The sequence below is a fragment of the Rhinatrema bivittatum genome, chromosome 6, assembly GCF_901001135.1.
Source record: "Rhinatrema bivittatum chromosome 6, aRhiBiv1.1, whole genome shotgun sequence".
Taxonomy (NCBI): domain Eukaryota; kingdom Metazoa; phylum Chordata; class Amphibia; order Gymnophiona; family Rhinatrematidae; genus Rhinatrema; species Rhinatrema bivittatum.
Window position 1 is genome coordinate 271,604,857 of NC_042620.1, and position 19,860 is coordinate 271,624,716.

The 19,860-nt window shown below is 46.1% G+C and overlaps 1 protein-coding gene across 5 annotated transcripts in view; it reads left to right on the top strand.

Moving 5' to 3' along the window:
* Positions 1–19,860, top strand: part of OGT (O-linked N-acetylglucosamine (GlcNAc) transferase) — a 323,288-nt gene that overhangs the window by 62,762 nt on the left and 240,666 nt on the right. For 3 of the 5 annotated variants that reach the window (XM_029607212.1, XM_029607214.1, XM_029607213.1), the window contains exons 4-5: positions 9,906–9,974; positions 12,850–12,966. In XM_029607212.1, coding sequence (XP_029463072.1) covers positions 9,906–9,974; positions 12,850–12,966 — 186 coding nt within the window. Of the gene's footprint in view, positions 1–9,905; positions 9,975–10,037; positions 11,611–11,883; positions 11,959–12,849; positions 12,967–19,860 lie in introns of those variants that run through there. The other 2 variants (XM_029607215.1, XM_029607216.1) reach the window with 2 other exon arrangements.

The window sequence follows — 19,860 nt, forward strand, 5'->3', positions numbered from 1 at the left end:
CATTTGGCGGAGCCGATATCCCAGATCTAGATCATACACTTTTTATTCTGCACCTCACGACAGTTATTCACGCATAGACTATTTTTTGATTGATAAGCTCCTGGGGAACCAGGTTGGGGGGTCAGAGATAGATGCCATCACTTGGTCTGATCACGCCCCCATAATTCTGGAGGTGGACCTAGCGGATAGAGATTCAGGTAGTCTGTTTTGGAGGCTGAATGAGTCCCTACTGCAGGACGCAGATTTTGCGCAGGGACTGAATGACCAGATGCAGGAATATTTTAACTTGAATTCTGGGGGGGAGGTATCCCCTAACACAATATGGGAATGCTCCAAAGCAGTGGCAAGAGGGATTCTGATTGCTAGGGCAACTGCATGTAAACGCCAGGAACAGGGGGCACGTCTAGCTTTGCTCGGTAAAATCTCAGCCCTATCCCAAATCCATATGAAAACTCATTCTAAGCACTGCTATCAGAAGATACTGGCTCTCAAAGATGAATTAGCACAACTTGATAATAAGCAGATACTTTACGCTATGGACTCTTTATGACAAAAATACTATGAGGGTGGGAACAAGGCAGGCCATTATTTAGCATGCCAACTTCGGGCACGGATCTCTCAAACTAATATATCCAAAATCAAAAATTCAGTAGGAGAGATCCTCACCACTTCGGCGGGAATACGTAACACTTTTACGGAGTTCTTTCAGAGCCTGTATCAGACTGAGGGTTCCATCCAATTATCTGACATAACTGCATATTTGCAAGAGTTGGATTTGCCAAGACTGACACAAGAGCAACGGCAGAGCCTAGAGGCACCAATTCAGCCTCTGAAATTGAGCTGGTGATTAAATCCTTGAAATCGGGTAAAGCACCCGGACTAGATGGGCTTTCTGGGGTATATTATAAAAAATGCGCACCCTCGGTGGTAGAACCATTAGCCCAGTATTTTAATAATCTCCGGGAGGGAAAAGGCATAGGGCCCCACAACAATACAGCTGGCATTACTGTTATTCCGAAACCTGGGCGAGATCCGGCACAATGTGGCTCTTATAGGCCCATGTCGTTAATCAATATGGATCTTAAAATTTTGGCACGCGTAATGGCTCAGAGGCTCAATAGATATCTTTCGCAGCTCGTACATACTGATCAGGTAGGATTTATCCCACAGCGCATGGCGGCGGATAATATTAGGAAGGTTATTGATCTCATATGGTGGGCTAGGAAAACACAAACTCCTGCGGTATTATTATCCCTAGACGCAGAAAAAGCCTTCGACTTAGTGCATTGGCCCTTTCTTTTCTCCACTTTAAGACAAATGGACTTTGGGCCTTTCTTCTTGCATTGGTTACAACAGTTATATGCCAACCCCTCGGCGAGGGTTAAAGTGAATGGTGGATATGGGACTGCCTTCCCTATTAGAAGAGGTACCAGACAAGGGTGTCCTCTCTCACCCTTGCTCTTTGCCTTGTACCTTGAACCCTTAGTAACCCGAATCAGAAAAGCTAGGGATATACACGGAGTCAGATTGGGGCCTGAAGAATATAAGGCATCTCTGTTTGCCGATGATATCCTCTTAACTTTGACTAATCCAATACCATCCCTGGAGGGGGTAACCCGTGAGCTACAGCAATTTGGCAAAGTGGCAGGACTTAGAGTGAACTTCTCTAAGTCTGAGCTACTTGATGTGACCTTGAGTCCGGTAGAAATACAAACCATTAGCAGCAAGTTTCCATATAAATGGGCAAAATCCCACATAAAGTATCTGGGGGTTCACTTATCTGCTAAGTTAACGGACCTGTATTATTTAAATTATGTACCGCTACTTGCTAACTTAACGTTGGATATGAGCCGATGGAATAGACGCACCTTCTCATGGCTGGGAAGAATAGCCATCACTAAAATGACAATCCTGCCCAAATTTCTCTACTTATTTTCTGTCCTACCGGTGGAGATCTCCCCGCTTCTGATCCGCCGTTGGCAAAAAAGGATATTTGATTTTATCTGGCGCAGACGTCCTCCCCGAATAGCGCGTCAGGTTTTATATCTTCCAAAGTCCCAGGGGGGACTGGGAGTTCCTAATCTTCTAGGGTACTATAGGGCAGCTCAACTGCGGGCGGTCATTGACATTCACCGTCATCTGGAAATTAAACAATGGGTGACGATTGAACAGGCTCTTTTAGGTTCCATGGCCTTGCAAGCCATGTTTTGGCAGCCTAGAGACACGTGGCGGACCGTTAAGGACGTCACTTGGTCCCTACAGGTCACGTTGAACATCTGGAAGCAGAGCAGACGGCAAGTAGTCGGGGACTATAAATATTTCTACCAAACCTCTCTTCTTTATAATAGACATATTTTACAGGTGGCGGCTTGGAGGACTGCGGGTATCACCACAGTTGGTCAATTGATGTCCCAAGGGTCGCTCTTATCTATGCAGGGCCTAATGGATATCTCCCCCTTCCGTTCAAAAGATTTCCTGGCATATGCTCAAGCAGCTCATTTTCTTCAGACTATTCACCGTGCTAAAGAGTTAAGACCCAGTCGCTCGCTGTTTGAGTCATTGGTGCAAAATAGTGACAGACTGAAGGGTATCATTTCTAAAATATATCAAGCACTTTTTCCAGCTAGTAAGGAAATTAGTAAATTTGAGAGGCAATGGGCGTTGTACTTGGGGGAGCAATTAAGCCCACAATTTTGGGAGGCCATATTATATTATGCTAGGAAGTGTTCCATTTCCGCAGGCCTGCGTGAAAATTGTTATAAAATGATATACAGATGGTACCTCACCCCAGATAAAATCCACAGGATATATCCGAATGCTTCGGACTCCTGCTGGCGCAACTGTGGAAGTAGAGGTACTTATTTCCATATATGGTGGGACTGTCCAAAACTTCAAATATTTTGGGAACTTCTATTTGCCTGGTTGAGTGACCTGTTTCATGTGCCTCTTCAAGCGTCAGCTCTGATGGCTTTACTGCATGTGTTTCCAGATGTCCTTCTTAACACCCAGCAGCGCTTCTGTTCTCATACTTTTATAGCTGCTCGCAATTTGATAGCAGTAAAGTGGAAAACAGAACAGGTACCGAAGGTGCCAGAGGTCATAGATAAACTACATTTATACTATCGTTTGGCTTCATTAACAGCTACCAAATATGGGAGAATGGCCGCCTTTCGTGCCTCATGGAAATCGTTTGTGGAATATATTTCTTGCATGTAATCTGTTGTTTGATTAAGAGCTTAATTGTTCCTGGATAACTGGGGTGGGAGTGGATTATTCTCTACAAATATTCATATAGGGTATGAGAGTATTCGGGGGTGTGAATAAGCACTCATCAGTTACCTTGGGGGATTCTGTAACAGAACGATTAGAGCTCCCCTACACAGGTGGGGTTGGGGAGGGAGGGGGGGAATTGGGGAAGTATCCTGTATTATGTATTCATCTTGCTATTGTAATAACTTTGTTACAATGAAAGTTAATAAAAGTATTAATTTAAAAAAAAAAAAAAATTGGTGGCATAAGATTGAACCTGGAGTGGGGGAGAGCTGTGAGTTTTAGGGGTTTTGAAAGTTGAGCATGTGGAGGGAAAGGATTGGGAGAAAGGGAATTGAGCCTGAGAAGGAGGAGAGTTTTTATTGGGGAGGAGGGGGTTGAAACTGAGAGCTGAATGAGACTAGGTGGGCTGGATCTTATGATGTACTCTTGAGGAATTCTGCCTACAAAATTTCAAACACACGAGTAACGACTTTTTTCCTAGCGTGTAGCCAGATGGACTCAGGCCCAGTGGGTTATGTGCTCCTCTGCTAGCAGATGGGAGATGGAGTCAGATTTCAAAAAGGGGACGTCACCCTAGATATACCCCTGCAGTGACCTCAGCTCCTCAGTATTTCTCAATCTCCCTAGCAGATGAGGACACTATCCTCTCACTAGCACATTGCTAGCGGGATTACAAAAAAAAAATAAATTTTTTTTTCAATTTTAAAGAGTAGCCCCGCTCTCCTGCAGTGATACCTAACTCCCTCCCCCAGTTGAAAATTCCTGAGGTGATTTCCGATCCCTCAGACGTGTCTTGGTCTGGTAGCTGGTCTCTGGACAGGACAGCATTTTCTTAACGAACGTTTGGATCCAGAGATTCATGTCTCAAGTGCGTCACTTGAACACCATACGCCCAACTGTGTGGTCCCTACAGATACTTGGCTTGATGGCAGCTACCCTGGAAGTGGTGCAGTGAGCAAAGGCACATATACGTCCTCTTCAACACTCTGCTATCTTGTTGGAACCCGCTGATTCAAGATTATGTAGTTCGGTTTCACTTGCCAATGGGGATTCTCTCCCGCCTCCAGTGGTGGTGCAAGGGGATCATCTGAGAGAGGGAGTTCCCTTTCCTCTCCAGCCTGGTTGATACTCCTGACAGTTGCAAATCTCCACGGTTGGGGTGTTTATTGTCTGGAGTGTACTGCCCAGGGGCACTGGAATGCCGAAGAGTCCTACTGGAACATCACCTGGAGGCCTAGGCAGTATACAGTTGCAGTTCAGCCACAAGCTGCGGAATGAAGCGGTTCACGTGATATCAAGACTACACGACAACTGTGACCTATATTGATCGCCAGGGAGGAACCAAGAGCCAGCAAGTGTCACAGGAAATAGACCAGCTGATGGAATGGGCAGAAGGTCATCTGCAGATTATCTCTGTCTCTCAGGTTACAGGAAATGACAACACAAGAGCGGACTTTCTTAGCAGGGAGAGTCTAGACCCAAGAAAGTGGGTGTTGTCGAATTAGGTGTTTCAGCTGATTGTTGATCACTGGGGCCTTCCGTTCCTAGACCTGCTGGTGACTTCTCGAAATGTGAAGGTGCCTCACTTCCACAGTCGCAGGAGAGATCTGTGGTCCCTGGGAATAGATGCTTTTGTACAGGTCTGGCCAGAAGACAGACTACTTTCTTTTCTCTGTGGCCCTTGCGTGGCAGGATAATTCGCAAGATTGAAGGCCACAGGGGGGCTAGTACTGGTGGCGCCGGACTGGCCCAGGCATCCGTGGTATGTGGATTTGCGACGACTCCTTGTGCAGGCTTTCCTTTGTTTTCCACTGCACATGGATCTGCTTCAGCAGGGACCAGTTCTTCATAAGAACACAAGATATGCCATACTGTGTCAGACCAAGGGTCCATCAAGACCAGTATCCTGTCTCTAACAGTGGCCAATCCAAGTCACAAGTACCTGGCAAGTACCCAAACATTAGATAAATCACAAGCTATTATTGCTTTTTAATTACCGCAGTAGTAGTTTATGGATTTTTCCTCTAGGAACTTATCCAAACCTTTTTTAACCCAGGTACACTAACTGCTATAACCACATCCTCTGGCAATGAATTCCAGAGCTTAACTATGCACTGAGTGAAAGAATTTTCTTCTGTTTGTTTTAAATGAGCTACTTGCTAGCTTCATGAAGTGCCCCCTGGTCCTTCTATTATCTGAGAGCAAATAACCGATTTACATTAACTTGTTCAAGTCCGATTCAATTCTGTCTATTTGACCCTTGAGAGGGCTTGCCTTTTAAAGTGTGGTTATCCTCTGCTGTGATTGACACTTTATTCTGTGCTTGTATATTCTCCAGTTCCTTAGCCTATGTGCAGGTTTGGTGAGTTTTTGAGGCCTGGCATGAGGAGCAGGGTGTTCTTCATTCAGTTAAAAATCCAGAATAAGAGGGATTGCATAAAGGATTGGCCTTTAACGCCTTGAAGGTGCAGATTGTGGCTCTTGCCTGTTTCAGAAGCCTGGTGAATGGTGTTTCCTTGTCTCATCCTAATGTGGCCCATTTTTTGAAGGGAGTGAAGCACCTTAGGCCTCCCTTGAGGTTACTGGCTCCATTGTGGAGTCTTAATTTGGTGCTGGACGTTTTGGCGGGCCCTATGTTCCGACCATCGCATAGCCTTTCCTTACAGTTGTTGACTTTGAAGACTGTGTTCCCGGGGCTATATGTTCTGCATGTTGGGTTTCTGAGCTGCAGGCCTTGTCTTGCCGGGAGCCGTTCTTTTGGGTGACTCCAGGAATGTTACAGCTGTGTACTGTTGCATCCTTTTTGCCCAAGGCAGTCTAAGAATTTCGTTTGAATCAGTCCATCTCCTTGTTGTCCCTGGATAAGGTCAGGGATGCAGAGGAATTTAACCTTTTGTGCTGCTTGGTGGTTAAGCATGTTGTTGTGTATTCGGAGACCTCCAGATCTTTTCGAAAGATGGCTCACCTGTTTCTTTTCCATGGCAGGAATAAACAGGGTGCTCTGGCTTCGCGGGCTACCATAGCTCGTTGGATTAAGGAGGTGGTCATGGCCATGTATGGGGATGCTGAAAAGTCGTTGCTTACTCAGGTTAGGGCTCAGACAGTGTCATGGGGAGTTTAGTCTTTTGTCTCCTGTCGATATCTGCCAAGCTGCGACATGGTCCCTTACACACTTTTTCCAGGTTTTATCACCTGGATGTGCAGGCTAAGGAGGATGCAGCCTTTGCATGTGCTGTGTTTGACTGGACCGTGAACAGCCTCCCACTGTGTTGGGGAGTAGCTTTAGTACACCCCATTGGTCCTGAGTCCATCTGGCTACGCGCTAGGAAATCGAGAAATTACTTACCTGATGATTTCGTTTTCCTTAGTGTAGACAGATGGACTCAGCTTCCTGCCCTTGGCTGCTGTATGAATGTGTCAATAGTCGTCCTGTGGGGCTCTGGGTACCAAGGGATTACTGGTAAGTGTTCATCCAGACTCTAGCTTGGGCTACCTAGAATCTTGTGAGTTCAGTGTTTATGGTTTGAGTACATTTCTGGTTATCTGATTCTAATCACATTTTTAATCAAGTTTTTTGCTAGTCTGTCCACAGTTGCTTTTGAAGAGAATACTGGCAGGCTGGAGTCACTGCAGGGTTATATAATCAGTGACGTTAGCTTGCTCAGTCTCCCATCTGCTGGCAGGGGAGCAAAAACCCACTGGTCCTGAGTCCATCTGTCTGCATTAGGGAAAAAGAAATTCAGGTCAGTAGTTTTCCATCATAAGCCATGGTTGCTTAGATTTTTAAAGAATTGTATATCAAGTGCAAATTTTAGAACTGTGGGGCAGGCTGTGGTTTTGTCAACTTTAGACTATTGTAATTCTCTGTTTAGGGGTCCCCCAAATATAATTTCATCTGACAATTCAAAATGCTGCTGCAAGGATCATAACAGGATCTAATATGAACATTTCTTGACACTGTTGGGGACAGACCAGCTGGATCTGGGGATTCCTCCTACAGGAGCAGTACAGGGACTCAAGACAGAGCAGGACAAGGTCTTCCTCCTGGCCAGCCCCCTCCCACTTGGCTTGAACCGGTAGGACTTTCCTGGCATGGTACATGACAACTGTTGGGCAGGAGCTGGATACAAGGGTGGGAACTGGAGGCAAGGCAGGAGTTGGAGACACGGGCTGGAATTGAAGGCCCACAGGAAGCAGGGGGCCACAAGGTGGACTGAGCAAGATAAGACAAGGACTAGACGGGAACAAGGAATATATAAATATAGGTAAACAGGAACTAATGCAAAACAAGATAAGACCAAGGAAGAAACAGACAAGAAGTCTGCAAGGCAAGAAGGCCAAGGAGTCCACAGGACAAGACAGGGGATGAAGGCCCAAGGGTAACACAGAAAGAAGGCAGGAAGGCCAAAGAGATTCTGAGGTCCTGATTGCAGGGAAAGGCAGTTAAATAGGTCAGTGCTTGCTGCCTCATGCAACCTTCAAGGCGGCAGCTAGTGTCTCTGAGCATGGCTCTCTGAGTGTTCCTGCTGATGGGGGAGGGGGTGCTGTTTAACAGTCAGATTCATTATGACAGCTTAAAGAGTTACACTGGTTACCAGTTTCTCAACCAATTTTATTTGATTCACATCTTGATTCATAAGGTCAGGAATGCAGATTTTCATAGCTGCTTAAATTTGGCACATTATGTGCTGTTGGATATTTGTATTCAGCATATGCTAATTTGATTCCTACTGTACAAGATCTAAATATTTTAGCACCCAATCAGAGAGTCCCAGCTCCCCGTGCTTCCTTCAGATCCTCCCCCCCCCACCCCCACCGGTCATGGAAGGAGAGGGCTCTTCTATCTTTAGGTGTTTGTCTTCACATGTTGGAGTTAACAGTGGAGGAGCTTCCGGAAGGAGATCTCATAATTGAAGGTATCAGGAGGCCTCTGGGTTTGTCACCTTCGCAAGGTAGTTTAGTGCCTGATCTTATCAGAATGGGAACCTTAGGGAGGCAAGTCCTTGAGTACAATAATTCCTCCATAGGCAGAGGACTAAAAAAACATTTTTCTTTCTGTTCCCGGGTGGATGCCTTTGTATCAGTTGTTGTTTGCTAGACAGCTATTTTAGTTGGTGGCACTGTTCTTCAGTAGAAAGGGGAATGCAGGCTGCTTCTATGCAGCCTTGTTCATTTGCAACTCCTTTTGGGGAGGGTATATGGCATTTCCTGTTTGTATCCCAGATCAGTCAGGACAAGTAGGTTTATACATCCCTGTTAGCAGATGGATGCAGAGAACTAAGCTTTGAGGCACTGCTCCATAACAGAGTGCCATCTGCAGTCCTGCAGTATTTCTCTGTCTCCAGCAGTTGTTAGAGATGCAAACCTGCAGTTCTGACTGAAAGTGTGGAGATAGTGAAAAGTTGGTGGAGCTCCCCGATGTGCTAGGTTTCTTTGTGGGTCATCTCTCTCTGGTTGAGCCGGACGTCTGGGGGCTTGGAAATTCCTGTCTGTTGTAGCCCATTGCTTCCAGAGGTTTTGATAACCGGGGGACTGGCTCCCTCTTACCTCCTCCGTCTCCTTCTACCAGCCACTGCTTGATCAGTGACTTCTGATGTAGGAACAGAGGCATTTGTGGTTACATGATTGGCAGATGCAGCATGTAAAGCCCATCTCAGGATTTCCTTCAGGGGAAAGATTCTTTAGAGAGCTTCTGTAGAAGCTGGCTAAATATCTGTGCCCCAGTAAGCTAACGGTTCTTTTTCCCAGGCTATTAGAAGCCATGGTCACTTCTGGGATGCCATTGTCTTCTGTATTTGCCTATTTTGGCCATTGAAAGTTAGTGGGTTCCCTCCGAAGTAGTCCTGGTAGACTGTCGTCTTCTGCAGCACAACTAGGAGTGCACCCACATTACGTTGGACTAGAGGGTCCTGGGCATTGTACAGAATGGGCTTACCCTGGAGTTTGCCATTCCAGTTTACAATACCCTATTGGTGTTCTCCTGGTGTCAGACTTCAACAGTATAGTGATTATAGGCTACTCTGGACAGATATTAGTCTCTGTGGATCCATCTTCACTCAGGGCCTAGATTGATGCCCCATCGATTTGGTGGTTGTGAAAGAGGATGGGTTTTCAACAGATTTTTATCATCTTTCTTTTCCCATGGAAGCTGTTTGCGCTGTCGTAATGTGGTGGTGAGCAAGTGGTATTCCTCTCTTCTCTGGAATTCTTGAAGGTTGCTTTCACATCCTCTTCAGAGAAGATCACCAGACATTACTTGGTTTTGCATCCTGGAAAGTGTTTTGAGTTTATAGCCCTCCCCATCAAACTTGACAGTGCCAGAGAACTTTTCAAGGTCATGATAGTGGTTGTGGCCAACTTCTGTAAGGGGATCATGGTTCACTATACCTGGATGCTTGACTGACTGTTAAGGGTCAAGTTGTAGTGTCATGTCAACCTCTGCCAGGATGAATCCTTGAAATACAGAAGATTTGGAGGAACCTGCCAGGTCGAAAGAAAGAGCTCAAGTCCTGTGTTTTGGGGTGAAATTATTCATAGTATGTGTGTTGTCTCCCCCCCCCCCCCATATAGTGAAGTTATAAGGACTTGGGTTTGCAGTGTCTAGTTGGTGACAATCTGTTTTTTATTTACAGGATTTGTACTGTGTTCGCAGTGACCTGGGGAACCTGCTCAAAGCCCTGGGTCGCTTAGAAGAAGCTAAGGTAGGTTTTCAGTGGGTTACAATTAAACCTGAAGGTTTCCAAACGTGATCTATGCACAGTCTTCAAATCTGCTTTGATCTGTTAACTTCACAGTCTACAGCTTGAGAAATTCTAAAGAAAGCAAAAGCGATGTATTAATCCTGGGGCAAGAAGCATGGCTCTCTGTAAAATCACAAACACTATATTAAACGCAGTACTGAGCAAGACATCATATGCTGTTCTAGATCATCTATTGGTGATTGGGATGGCATTTCATTTTCATGTTTGCTTCCCTGCTTGGTTAAGCATAGAACCTGAACTTTTGTTCCAGCCTCCCATATGTGAGCATTTTTGAAGCCCTTTGTAAGTTCAGATGATAATTTGATCCAGTTGCTGCCCTATAATATGAACATCTTACCTTCATCTTCAAACACTTTTTTTTTTCACTGTGGAAGAAAGGCTGGTAAATTATTCCCAATTCAGAATCTGACCTCACACCTCTCCCTCTTCCTTCCCTACTTCCACATACAAGTGGATAGAAGGATGAGGCTGGTTTGCTTTGAAAAAATGGACTGATGGAAAGAAAATTGCTGAAATGAAAAGGTGGCTTTTAGCAGTTTCCATTTTTAAAAAGAATAAAATTGAAGTGAATGAAAATTCTGAAAATCTTGTAAATCTTCATTTGAGAAATTAAAACTCTCTTGTTACAAGCCACCTTATGCGTCTGCGCTGCCGGGGTGAGGAGTGGCGAATGTCACTCTAAGCCCCACGCGCATGCTGGTGCGTGGAGTGTATGCACAGAGTAGCTGTCCGTTTGACTGCAGCAGCAGCATCTGGGGAGGGTGACTTTTTTTTTATTTTCAGTACCAACTGGGGTGGGATCTTTGTAGCTCAGACAGTCTTCCTGAATTCTTTATATTCTGCTGTGGCTCATTACATGTAAGTCGGTAGCGTGAAGCACAGTACTTGCCTTGGAATTAATTTTTGCAGTTCTTGGATGTCTGAAGGATTTTTTTTTTTGCCGTATTTCATTGCTCTCAATCCTTCAAGCGGACAGCTAACACTAATTGCACTTCACTGCAGCTTCAGTGTGAGCGGCATAAGATAAGACACTGCGCCTGCTTAGGTTGTTGACTTCTTTATTACAGAGCTCTGGAGGAATCTAGTTTGAAAGTATTATTGTGTCTGCTGAAGATTTTATTGAACACGAACAGTTTCCTGATTTCTTTTGTAATCAGTGCATTTGAAATTATCAGCCAGCCAATTCCTTTTAGTCTGCAACAAATTGATTGCTGCCATCAATATAAATTTCAAAGCCTTTCTTCCAGTTGTCCCTTCTGTATTTCCAAATGTCTCATTCTTCTGCATGACATACCGTGCGACTGCCCTCCATTCAGATGTGTGTTGTAGATCATATCCAAAGAAATTCAGTTGCCTTGTTGAGAACTTTTTACTAATGATCTTGTTTTATTTTCTCTCTTGTTTTTGGCTTTTCACCATTGATATTGTATTTAGAAGGTTTCAGGTGGGTGAAACCTGCTATGCCATGCGTAAGGTGCCTCGCTGAAGGGAGCTCGAGGCCTGGATCTAGGGCAGACATGCACCTCCTCCTCTTCCAGCAAGGAACGCACCGAAAAGTCACATGATGAGAAATATGGTAACCGGTTTGTAACTGCCACAACAAAAACCATTTGCTCCATACCTGAATCTTCTGTCTTGTGGCTTCAGAAACGAGCTTAAAAGTATTTTATTTACAAGCTAGTAACAGAAGAGAATGTTAGATTTTTAGCCACAATTCTTTCAAAGAAATTGAGTAAAAGTAAATTTAAGCTAGTTGAAAAATTATTGGAGCTAGTTTACTAGTAAAAGCTTCTAACTCTTCTGGTGGTTCATTTTTTTTCCTTTTTTTTTTCTTCTGTTTGGATTGCAGCATTTTGCTCTTCTGATGCGCTGTGAGCCTGCAGTAGCGCAGAGGCTGCGCGGCGGGATTGCGCATTGCACTGAGGTGACATTTTGTGAACGGTCAACTGGATTATTAATTTCTAATTGACTGGCTTTTTTTTGTGTATAAAATTGGCATGTGGTGCTTGGAGGGTTTACTATTTCTGCCGGTTTTTGTGGCATTTTAACTGCCTGTCTACCTGGATTAATTGATCTGGTTGGCCGTTTACATTATCTAGCGTTGCGCAGCGATAGCGTTGTACTGCACTCTGGCAAGAGGCGCCTGCGCTTTGTGCGCTTGCATTACAGGGACCTTGACCTTCATGTAGTTCTGTCATTTGAGGTTGTCTGGCTCCTTTATAGTGAATTAAAATTTGGAAAGGTTGCCTGCAGACTGAATGGAAGGGAGTTTAAGGTTGGGGCTGTCTTATCTGTCTTTATTTATTTTTTCTTCTCCCTACAACTGCAATTTTGTCTTTCAGGCTATTTGAATCAAGTAGATTTCTCAACACAGCTCCAGAATATCTTGGCTTTCTGGAATCTTCCCTATTGACATATAGTGGTGCTCTCTGTGACCCCCCCCCCCCCTGTAATATACTTTAAGTATGTGTGAGAAACGGGTAAAAATTGAAACTATCTGAAAGAAATGGCATTTATTTTTAGTGGCAACTAATGTTAGAAAAAAATTGCTAATTTTGAAAAGGTTAGCATAACTGAAAAATGGCAGTTTGCATGTGGGTTTTGGTTTGCGCAGGCATACGAACCGACTGCTGTTGCAGCGCATTAGTTCTGGCGCAAGCGAGCCTATGCTGCAGGTTCACTTTTGGCTGGTTTAGAGAAGGAATACTGACTGTGTTTTATTTTTTCATTCTTTTTGCTTTACAAATTCTCCTTTCCTTTCCTCTTCTTTCTTACCTCATCCTCTATATCCTCTTCTTTAATTATCCATTCCAAGGCCTGTTATCTGAAAGCAATTGAGACCCAACCAAATTTTGCAGTAGCCTGGAGTAACCTGGGCTGTGTGTTCAATGCTCAAGGCGAGATATGGCTTGCAATTCATCATTTTGAAAAGGTAAAAACTGCTTAGGCTTGTGAAAGTGCTGTGTAAGAATTGAGTGATAAGTGTATTGTCTCAAAACTATTCTATGTCCATTTCTTAAAGAATAGATCTAATGTAAAAGCAGAGTTGTCTCTACTTTCTGTTTTGATGATTGTACATTTCCTGTAAAAATGGACAGGGAGAACCCAGTTAATGCGTTTAACCCATATATGCCGTGTAGCTTAGTTTTAACTTAAAGAGCAAGTCACTCAATCCTTTACTAAGTTCCTTCAGTTCCATTTTGTGTATGCAAAGTTCTTGTCACCATATTGGTCCAGGAGAAAGCAAGATTGTTTGTTTGTTTGTTTGCAAGACAACATTGGCTTATAAAACACTTTCTCTTAAATGTTTCAACCAAGTTTTTCTCCATAACACAGCTCTAAAGTCAATGTGACTTTTTATTTATGCTTCCTTATCCTGCGTACCAGTCAGACAAGTGGGTTATGTCAGGCCATTAGGCAGAGAGAGCTACAAGTTTTCTGTGACATGACTTAACAGTACATGAACTTGAGGAGTGTAACCTTGGCACTATTTTCAGTCTTCAGCAGATGCAAATGATCTGGAGTGATACAGTGTTTAGAGAGCTTTTAGGAATGAAAAGGTAGCTAGCCTCCAGTTTCCGGAGACCATGAGAGGCTGCAATCCCCTGGAGACTGAAATTCTTAACTTGGGGCTGTGGCCTATGGATTTCTTGCCTTTTTCCTCCCCTCCCCACCAACTTGGCCTCCTCGGATATTGTGGGTTCCAGACCTATTTCCTCCCTTTTTAAAGGGGTCTTTGTATAGAGCAGTATATCCAATCAAGTTATGTAAAAGAAAACAAAAAAAAGCAATAGGATCAACTGCACAGATCAGCTTAGTTTCTCTTGGCAGCTACAGCTGTACTGGAATGCCCTGGGTTAAGTAGTGCACATGTGTAACCTGCCACCGGAGGTCCTTTGCAGGCCTGGGGTGTGAGTGCATAGTGGCTGCAGGAGGTAGGGGAATTCTGAGTTGGCCTATGTGGCAAGTGCCCTGGTGCAGTAAAGCAGTTAGTTGGAGCTCAGCTTGCTGTGACAGGGGGAAGGACTTAAGTGACTTTTTTTTTTCTTGGGTGGAAGGAGCTTCCATTTTAAGTGCATAGCACAAGAGAGCTTGGCACAATCTTGGGCCTCTGCTGCCTTAGTACTGGGCCAATCCCCCTCTCCCAAGCTATCACATGAAGGCTTGGAGGGGATTCCAATGGGGAAGTTCATGGCCAAATATCATGGTACTTTTTGTTCAAAGCCTGTCTTCTGTATAGCAGGCCTGGGGAACACAAGGACATGGCCATCATGGCTTGGAGACTACTGTGGTTGAAGCGCTGTCTGCTGATAATTCCTCATTTCCTAGCGTGTAGCAGATGGACTCATTACAAATGGGTATAGTGTGCTCGTGCTAGCAGTTGGAGACGAATCTGACGTCAGCACGTGGTACATATACCCCTTGCAGGAAGTGCAGCAGCCCAGTAATTTTTGTCTCCAAAGCAGTTTGGAGCTACCTCACGCTCGCTGAGCGTGTTTCCAAATTCTAACAACTAAATTCATAGAAGAATCCTACCTGAAGACGAGCCCCGCACTCCTGCGGTGATACCATGGGGTCCCTCCCCCAGTTGAGTTTCCCGAGGTGATTTCCGTGGTCCCTCGGAGGTAAGAGTCTCGGTCCGGTGGCCAACTTGCGGCAGGGACCTAGCCCCCGAGTGAGAAGGGCTCGGGCGCGGCGTAGAAGCAGCCTTGGTCCTGATCTGTTCGCGGTGAGGACTTGGCCCCCGAGCGAGACTAGTTCGGGCGTGGCCTAGAGCAGCGGGTGCACTTCCTCGAGCGCGGCGGTGACGGTAATCACCCTCTCCCCCCCGCAGCCGGAGACCGCCCAGGTCGCAGCCGGGGAAGCACCGAAGATCAGGTAAGGCGTACATCTTTACTTGCTGGTCTCCGAGGAAGCGAAGCTTAGCGGGGTTTGTCTGCGTGGCAGCCCGCCTAGGAGGTCGCCATTTTTGCCTGCCTGCTCGCCATCTGCCCTGGTTCGCCGCCTCGCCCTAGCGCTCAGACCGGACTCGGCGCACAGGCGACGGGCGCGTATGTTAGGCACCCGAAAATAATTGGGCGCACATTGATTGTTGCTAAGCGCACTTTGATAGATAGGCGCACGTTGCTAGGCGCACATTGAAAGGCGCATACTTTCGGCTGAGGGCACACCGGAGCGATACAGGCACGATGGAGCATATGAGAGCCCATGCGTCCGCAGAACCGGCACCTCCAGAATCAGGCATAAGAGCTCTAGGCCTCTGCTCAGCATGCCACCTCAGAGCCACACAGAGTGAAGAAGCAGACTCCCTATGTGCCCAATGTGAGGATGCCCTGGGAGTTCCACGCCAGGGCCGGTCCCAGCCCAGATTGACGGCCAGTTCCTCAGGGAACACCACGAACCTAGTAGGCCGCGGTGAGCAGCCAGGGAACCCTACAGAGCTGGTGCCCCTACGGCTAGAACCTGCTTCGCTCTCCTGGGTGGAATTATTCAAGGTGATTCACACCTTTGTCAAGATGCAGTCTGATCCCCGAACGGACCCATACGTACCGGATGACCCTGCCCCTGGACCCTCAAGACCACCCGCCACCCGGAAGCCCCACTTATGAGGACTCAGATTACTCTGAGGAAGAAGGCGAGCTCCCCGAGGAGGGAGAACTTCCCTCGGGGATAGAGCCGTATCGAACCATGAGACGCTTCTTTCTTAAAGAGGATCTTCCAGGAGGAGACCGGATTGCTGGGCCCCGATTCAGGGCCGGACCATCACCCACCCTCCCCGAGCCCGGAAGTGAGAGGGAGGAATCACGCGCTCAAAACGCTGCGGCTCAGTGAGAACATTGAGGAGACCGGATTGCTGGGCCCCGATTCAGGGCCTGACAATCACCCACCCTCCCCGAGCCCGGAAGTGAGAGGGAGGAGCCGCGCGCTCAAAACAGCCGCGACTCCGGTGCTTGCCGGTGCGTCACCAAAGCCGTGCGCGCCCAAGGGGTGCCCACGGCTTTGTCCGGCTTAGTCCGGACTGAGGAGAACCCATCATCCTCTCTGATTGCTGAGACGCAGACAAAATCAGCCCATAACGACCGACGACCCTGTTTCTAATAAGAGATGCCTCCAAAAAGAAAAGGGAAGGTAAGGGTGTTTCCACCAGAGCCCTTGGCTTCTCTACTTCAATTGGAAATCGATCGTTTTATGACCCAGCTGGAAAAAGAGAGTACCAATGAGTCTGTTGGGGGCAACCCGGAAGGAGAACGAGTTCCCCCCCTTGATGAGGCATCTCTCAGTCCTGACACCCGACCGCCTCCGGCCCAACGGGGAGCCAATGGAGATGCAGCAACATCAAATACCGAAGAGGTAAAGCGATTGTTGTCTACTGGAGGAGCAAGCTCCATATTGGACTCAGTGGAAGTAGAGGGATTGCTCCCTCAATCAGAGAAACAAGACTCTTCTCACCCTGAGGATCCAGGCACTGTGAGGGCAATAAATTTAAGACCAGAGACGGTAACGTTGGGGGCAATCTGGGATTTGGTAAATGGACTAAGTTTTACTGTTAATCGACTGGAGGGGAAAATAGACTCAGTATCTTCAGATTTACAGCAAAAGTTTATGGGGGTACAAAGACAGACAAACGAAGTAGTAAATAGAATAGGGGAAGCTGAGAAGAAAATAAAGACTTTACAAGATTTGAGTATAGTTATGGTAAAAGATCAGTTAGGTTGTTCCAGACGACTAGAAATAATGGAGAATAATATTAGACACCTAAATATAAGGGTAATAAATTTTCCCAGAATAGCAGGGGAAATTCCTTTTGTTTCCTTTAAAAAGTTCTTGGTAGAAGTCCTTGGTTTTTCCGATATAAATAATATGCTTGCTATAAATTCTTGCTTTTTTGTAAAAAGAACTTCTGCTCAAGCTTTGACCATCCCAGCCAATCTTACGAGTTTCTTAGAAAACTCTGAAATACAAGTATTAGGCAGAGAAACCTTGATTGTTTCTTTTATTACTTCACCAGATATTAGTAGCCTTATGAAAGCTTATTTCCAAAAATTCCCCATTATATACTGTGGGCAGAATATAAAGATCTTTCCAGACCTTGCGCCAATTACAAGAACAAAGAGGCGTGAATTTTTAGATTTGAGACAGAGTTATAGCTTTAGGTTTCTCCTTTTTGTTAAGGTACCCCTGCCGGTGTATAATTAGAAGGGGTACTGAGTCATTTAGCTTTAGCCAGTCAGATCAGCTGCGTCAATTTTTAGAATTGCGAGAACCACTTGCTTCATCCCCAGTAGAACCCTAAATAGTGCAGGCGATTTATAAATGCCAGCTGTAAATGAGCTGTTTCATAATTTAATTGTTTCTTCTTTTTTCTTTTTCTCCCTTGTAATTGTCTTGCTGTCTCAGAAGTAATATTTGATATTCCTGGAGATATGGTTACTATTTAATTTAAGTTACAAATTACATATTATGCAATTATGTATAGTTCTAAGGAGTACTGTCCTTGAAATTATTTCTATCTTTTTCTTTTTTCTTGTTTGTAATTGCAGATATGTGTGAGTTTTTTTTTTCAATTCAACTAAGATTGAATGTAAATGATTAACCAAATTGTAAATTGAAAAAATTATAAATAAAGAATTAAAAAAAAAAAAAGAGGATCTTCCAGACCTGGTCTCTCAATGCCAGTCGGAGCTGGCCATCCCGGGCCCAGGCACCCCAGGGGAACCTAGAGTGAACCCCCTGCTAGAGGGCCTGCGTCAAACGGCTCTCCATTTTCCCCTCCTACAAGCAGCACAGCAGCTAATTGATCTGGAGTGGAATGCGCCGGAGGCCTCATTCAAAGGGGGTCGGGCTTTGTCTAGCATGTAAATAATGCAGCCTCCTGGCATTGTAAATAATTAACTTATGTTACCCTACACTGCTCTCTTCTTCTTCTCCCAGTTTCTATTACCTTGTTCATTGTAACTGCAACCCTCATGCACCAGTTTATAGTTTTATTGTTACATGCACCCCCTGTTCGAATGTAAACCGACATGATGTGATCTGTTCATGAATGCCGGTATAGTAAAAAACCTAAATAAATAAATGTACCCCCTGGACCCGGCAACCAAGGAGCTGCTGGTGTGCCCGACGGTAGACGCCATAGTTAGCGCAATTGTGAATGCACCACCATTCCGGTGGAGGGAGGGGCGGCGCTCAAGGATGCACATGACCGCATGGACGCCATTCTGAAACAAGCCTTTGAGGTGGCAGCCATGTCCCTACGAATTGCGACCTGCTGCACCGTGGTGACTCGTTCCTGTTTATCACAAGCCAGGAACAACACCCCGGGAGAAGAAATGGAATCGGCCCTCTCGTTCCTCACTGACGCTGCCTCCGACTTAGTCCGTACAGCTGCCAAGGGGGTGTCATCCTCAGTGGCAGCCAGGAGTCAGCTCTGGCTACGAAATTGGTCTGCCGACTCTTCCTCCAAGACGCGCCTTACAAGAATGCTCTTTAAGGGATCCCTCCTGTTCGGCAGCGACCTCGAGAAACTGGCTAATAAATGGGGCGCATCTCCATTACCCCGTCTACCAGAAGACAAGTCAAGGAGGAACCAGCGCCCTTTTCCTAGGCCATCCAGAGGTAGAAGCTCTCAACGCTTCAACCCCTACAGGGCTCGCTACCAAGCACCTCATTCTCAGACCAGGAACCAGTCCTTTCGGACCAGGCACCACAAGAGGGGAACCGGCTCGGGTTTGGGTCCCCGCCGCACCCCACAATGAGAATCAGCCGACCCATCTGGGGGAAGAAGCCATAGGGGGCAGGCTAACCCTATTCTATCACAGGTGGGTCGAGATTACTTCGGACCAGTGGGTCCTCGCCATTGTCCGGGAAGGGTATTATCTGGACTTCCTTCATCTCCCTCCGGACAAGTTTGTGGAATCTCCTTGTCCACCCCTCAAGAGGGCGGCGCTGGAAGCTACCTTGGGGAGGCTCCTGTCCCTAAAAGCCATAATCCCAGTGCCTGCATGGGAGATAAATTCTGGGCATTACTCTATTTATTTCATCGTCCCCAAGATGGGGGGCACCTTCAGACCCGTCCTGGACCTCAAGTCAGTCAACAGGCACTTAAGGGTCCCAGGATTTCGCATGGAAACTCTGCGGTCAGTCCAAAGTGCAACACAGCCAGGGGAGTATCTCACATCCCTGGATCTGTCAGAGGCTTATTTGCATATCCTTATTTGCATATCTTATTGCATATGTACTTGTACCGAAGCGATATGTACTTGCACATGATCTTCGGTATAAAAAAGCCTTAAATAAATAATAAATACATAAATATCCCAATCCATCGGGATCACCAGCGCTACTTACGCTTCAAAGTCCTGGATCAACACTTTCAGTTCCGGGCTCTACCCTTCGGGTTAGCCACCGCGCCGCGGACCTTTACCAAGGTAATAGTAGTGGTGGCGGCGTCACTCAGGAAGGAAGGCATTCTCGTCCATCCCTACCTAGACGATTGGCTGATCAGGGCAAAATCACCGGAGGAGAGCCACCGGGCAACCAACAGAGTTATATCTCTTCTGGAAAGCCTGGGATGGGTAGTCAACACGAACAAGAGCTCCCTACAGCCTTCACAGTCGCTGGAATACCTAGGAGTTCGATTAGACACCCAGGAAGACAAGGTCAGCCTGACCTCCAAGAGGAGATCAAAACTCCGGAATCGTTTGCAGAATCTGCTGAGCACCACCCGGCCCACAGCTTGGGATTACCTACAGGTCCTCGGCCTAATGGCCTCCACTCTGGAAGTGATACCATGGGCACGGGCGCATATGAGACAGTTACAGCGTGC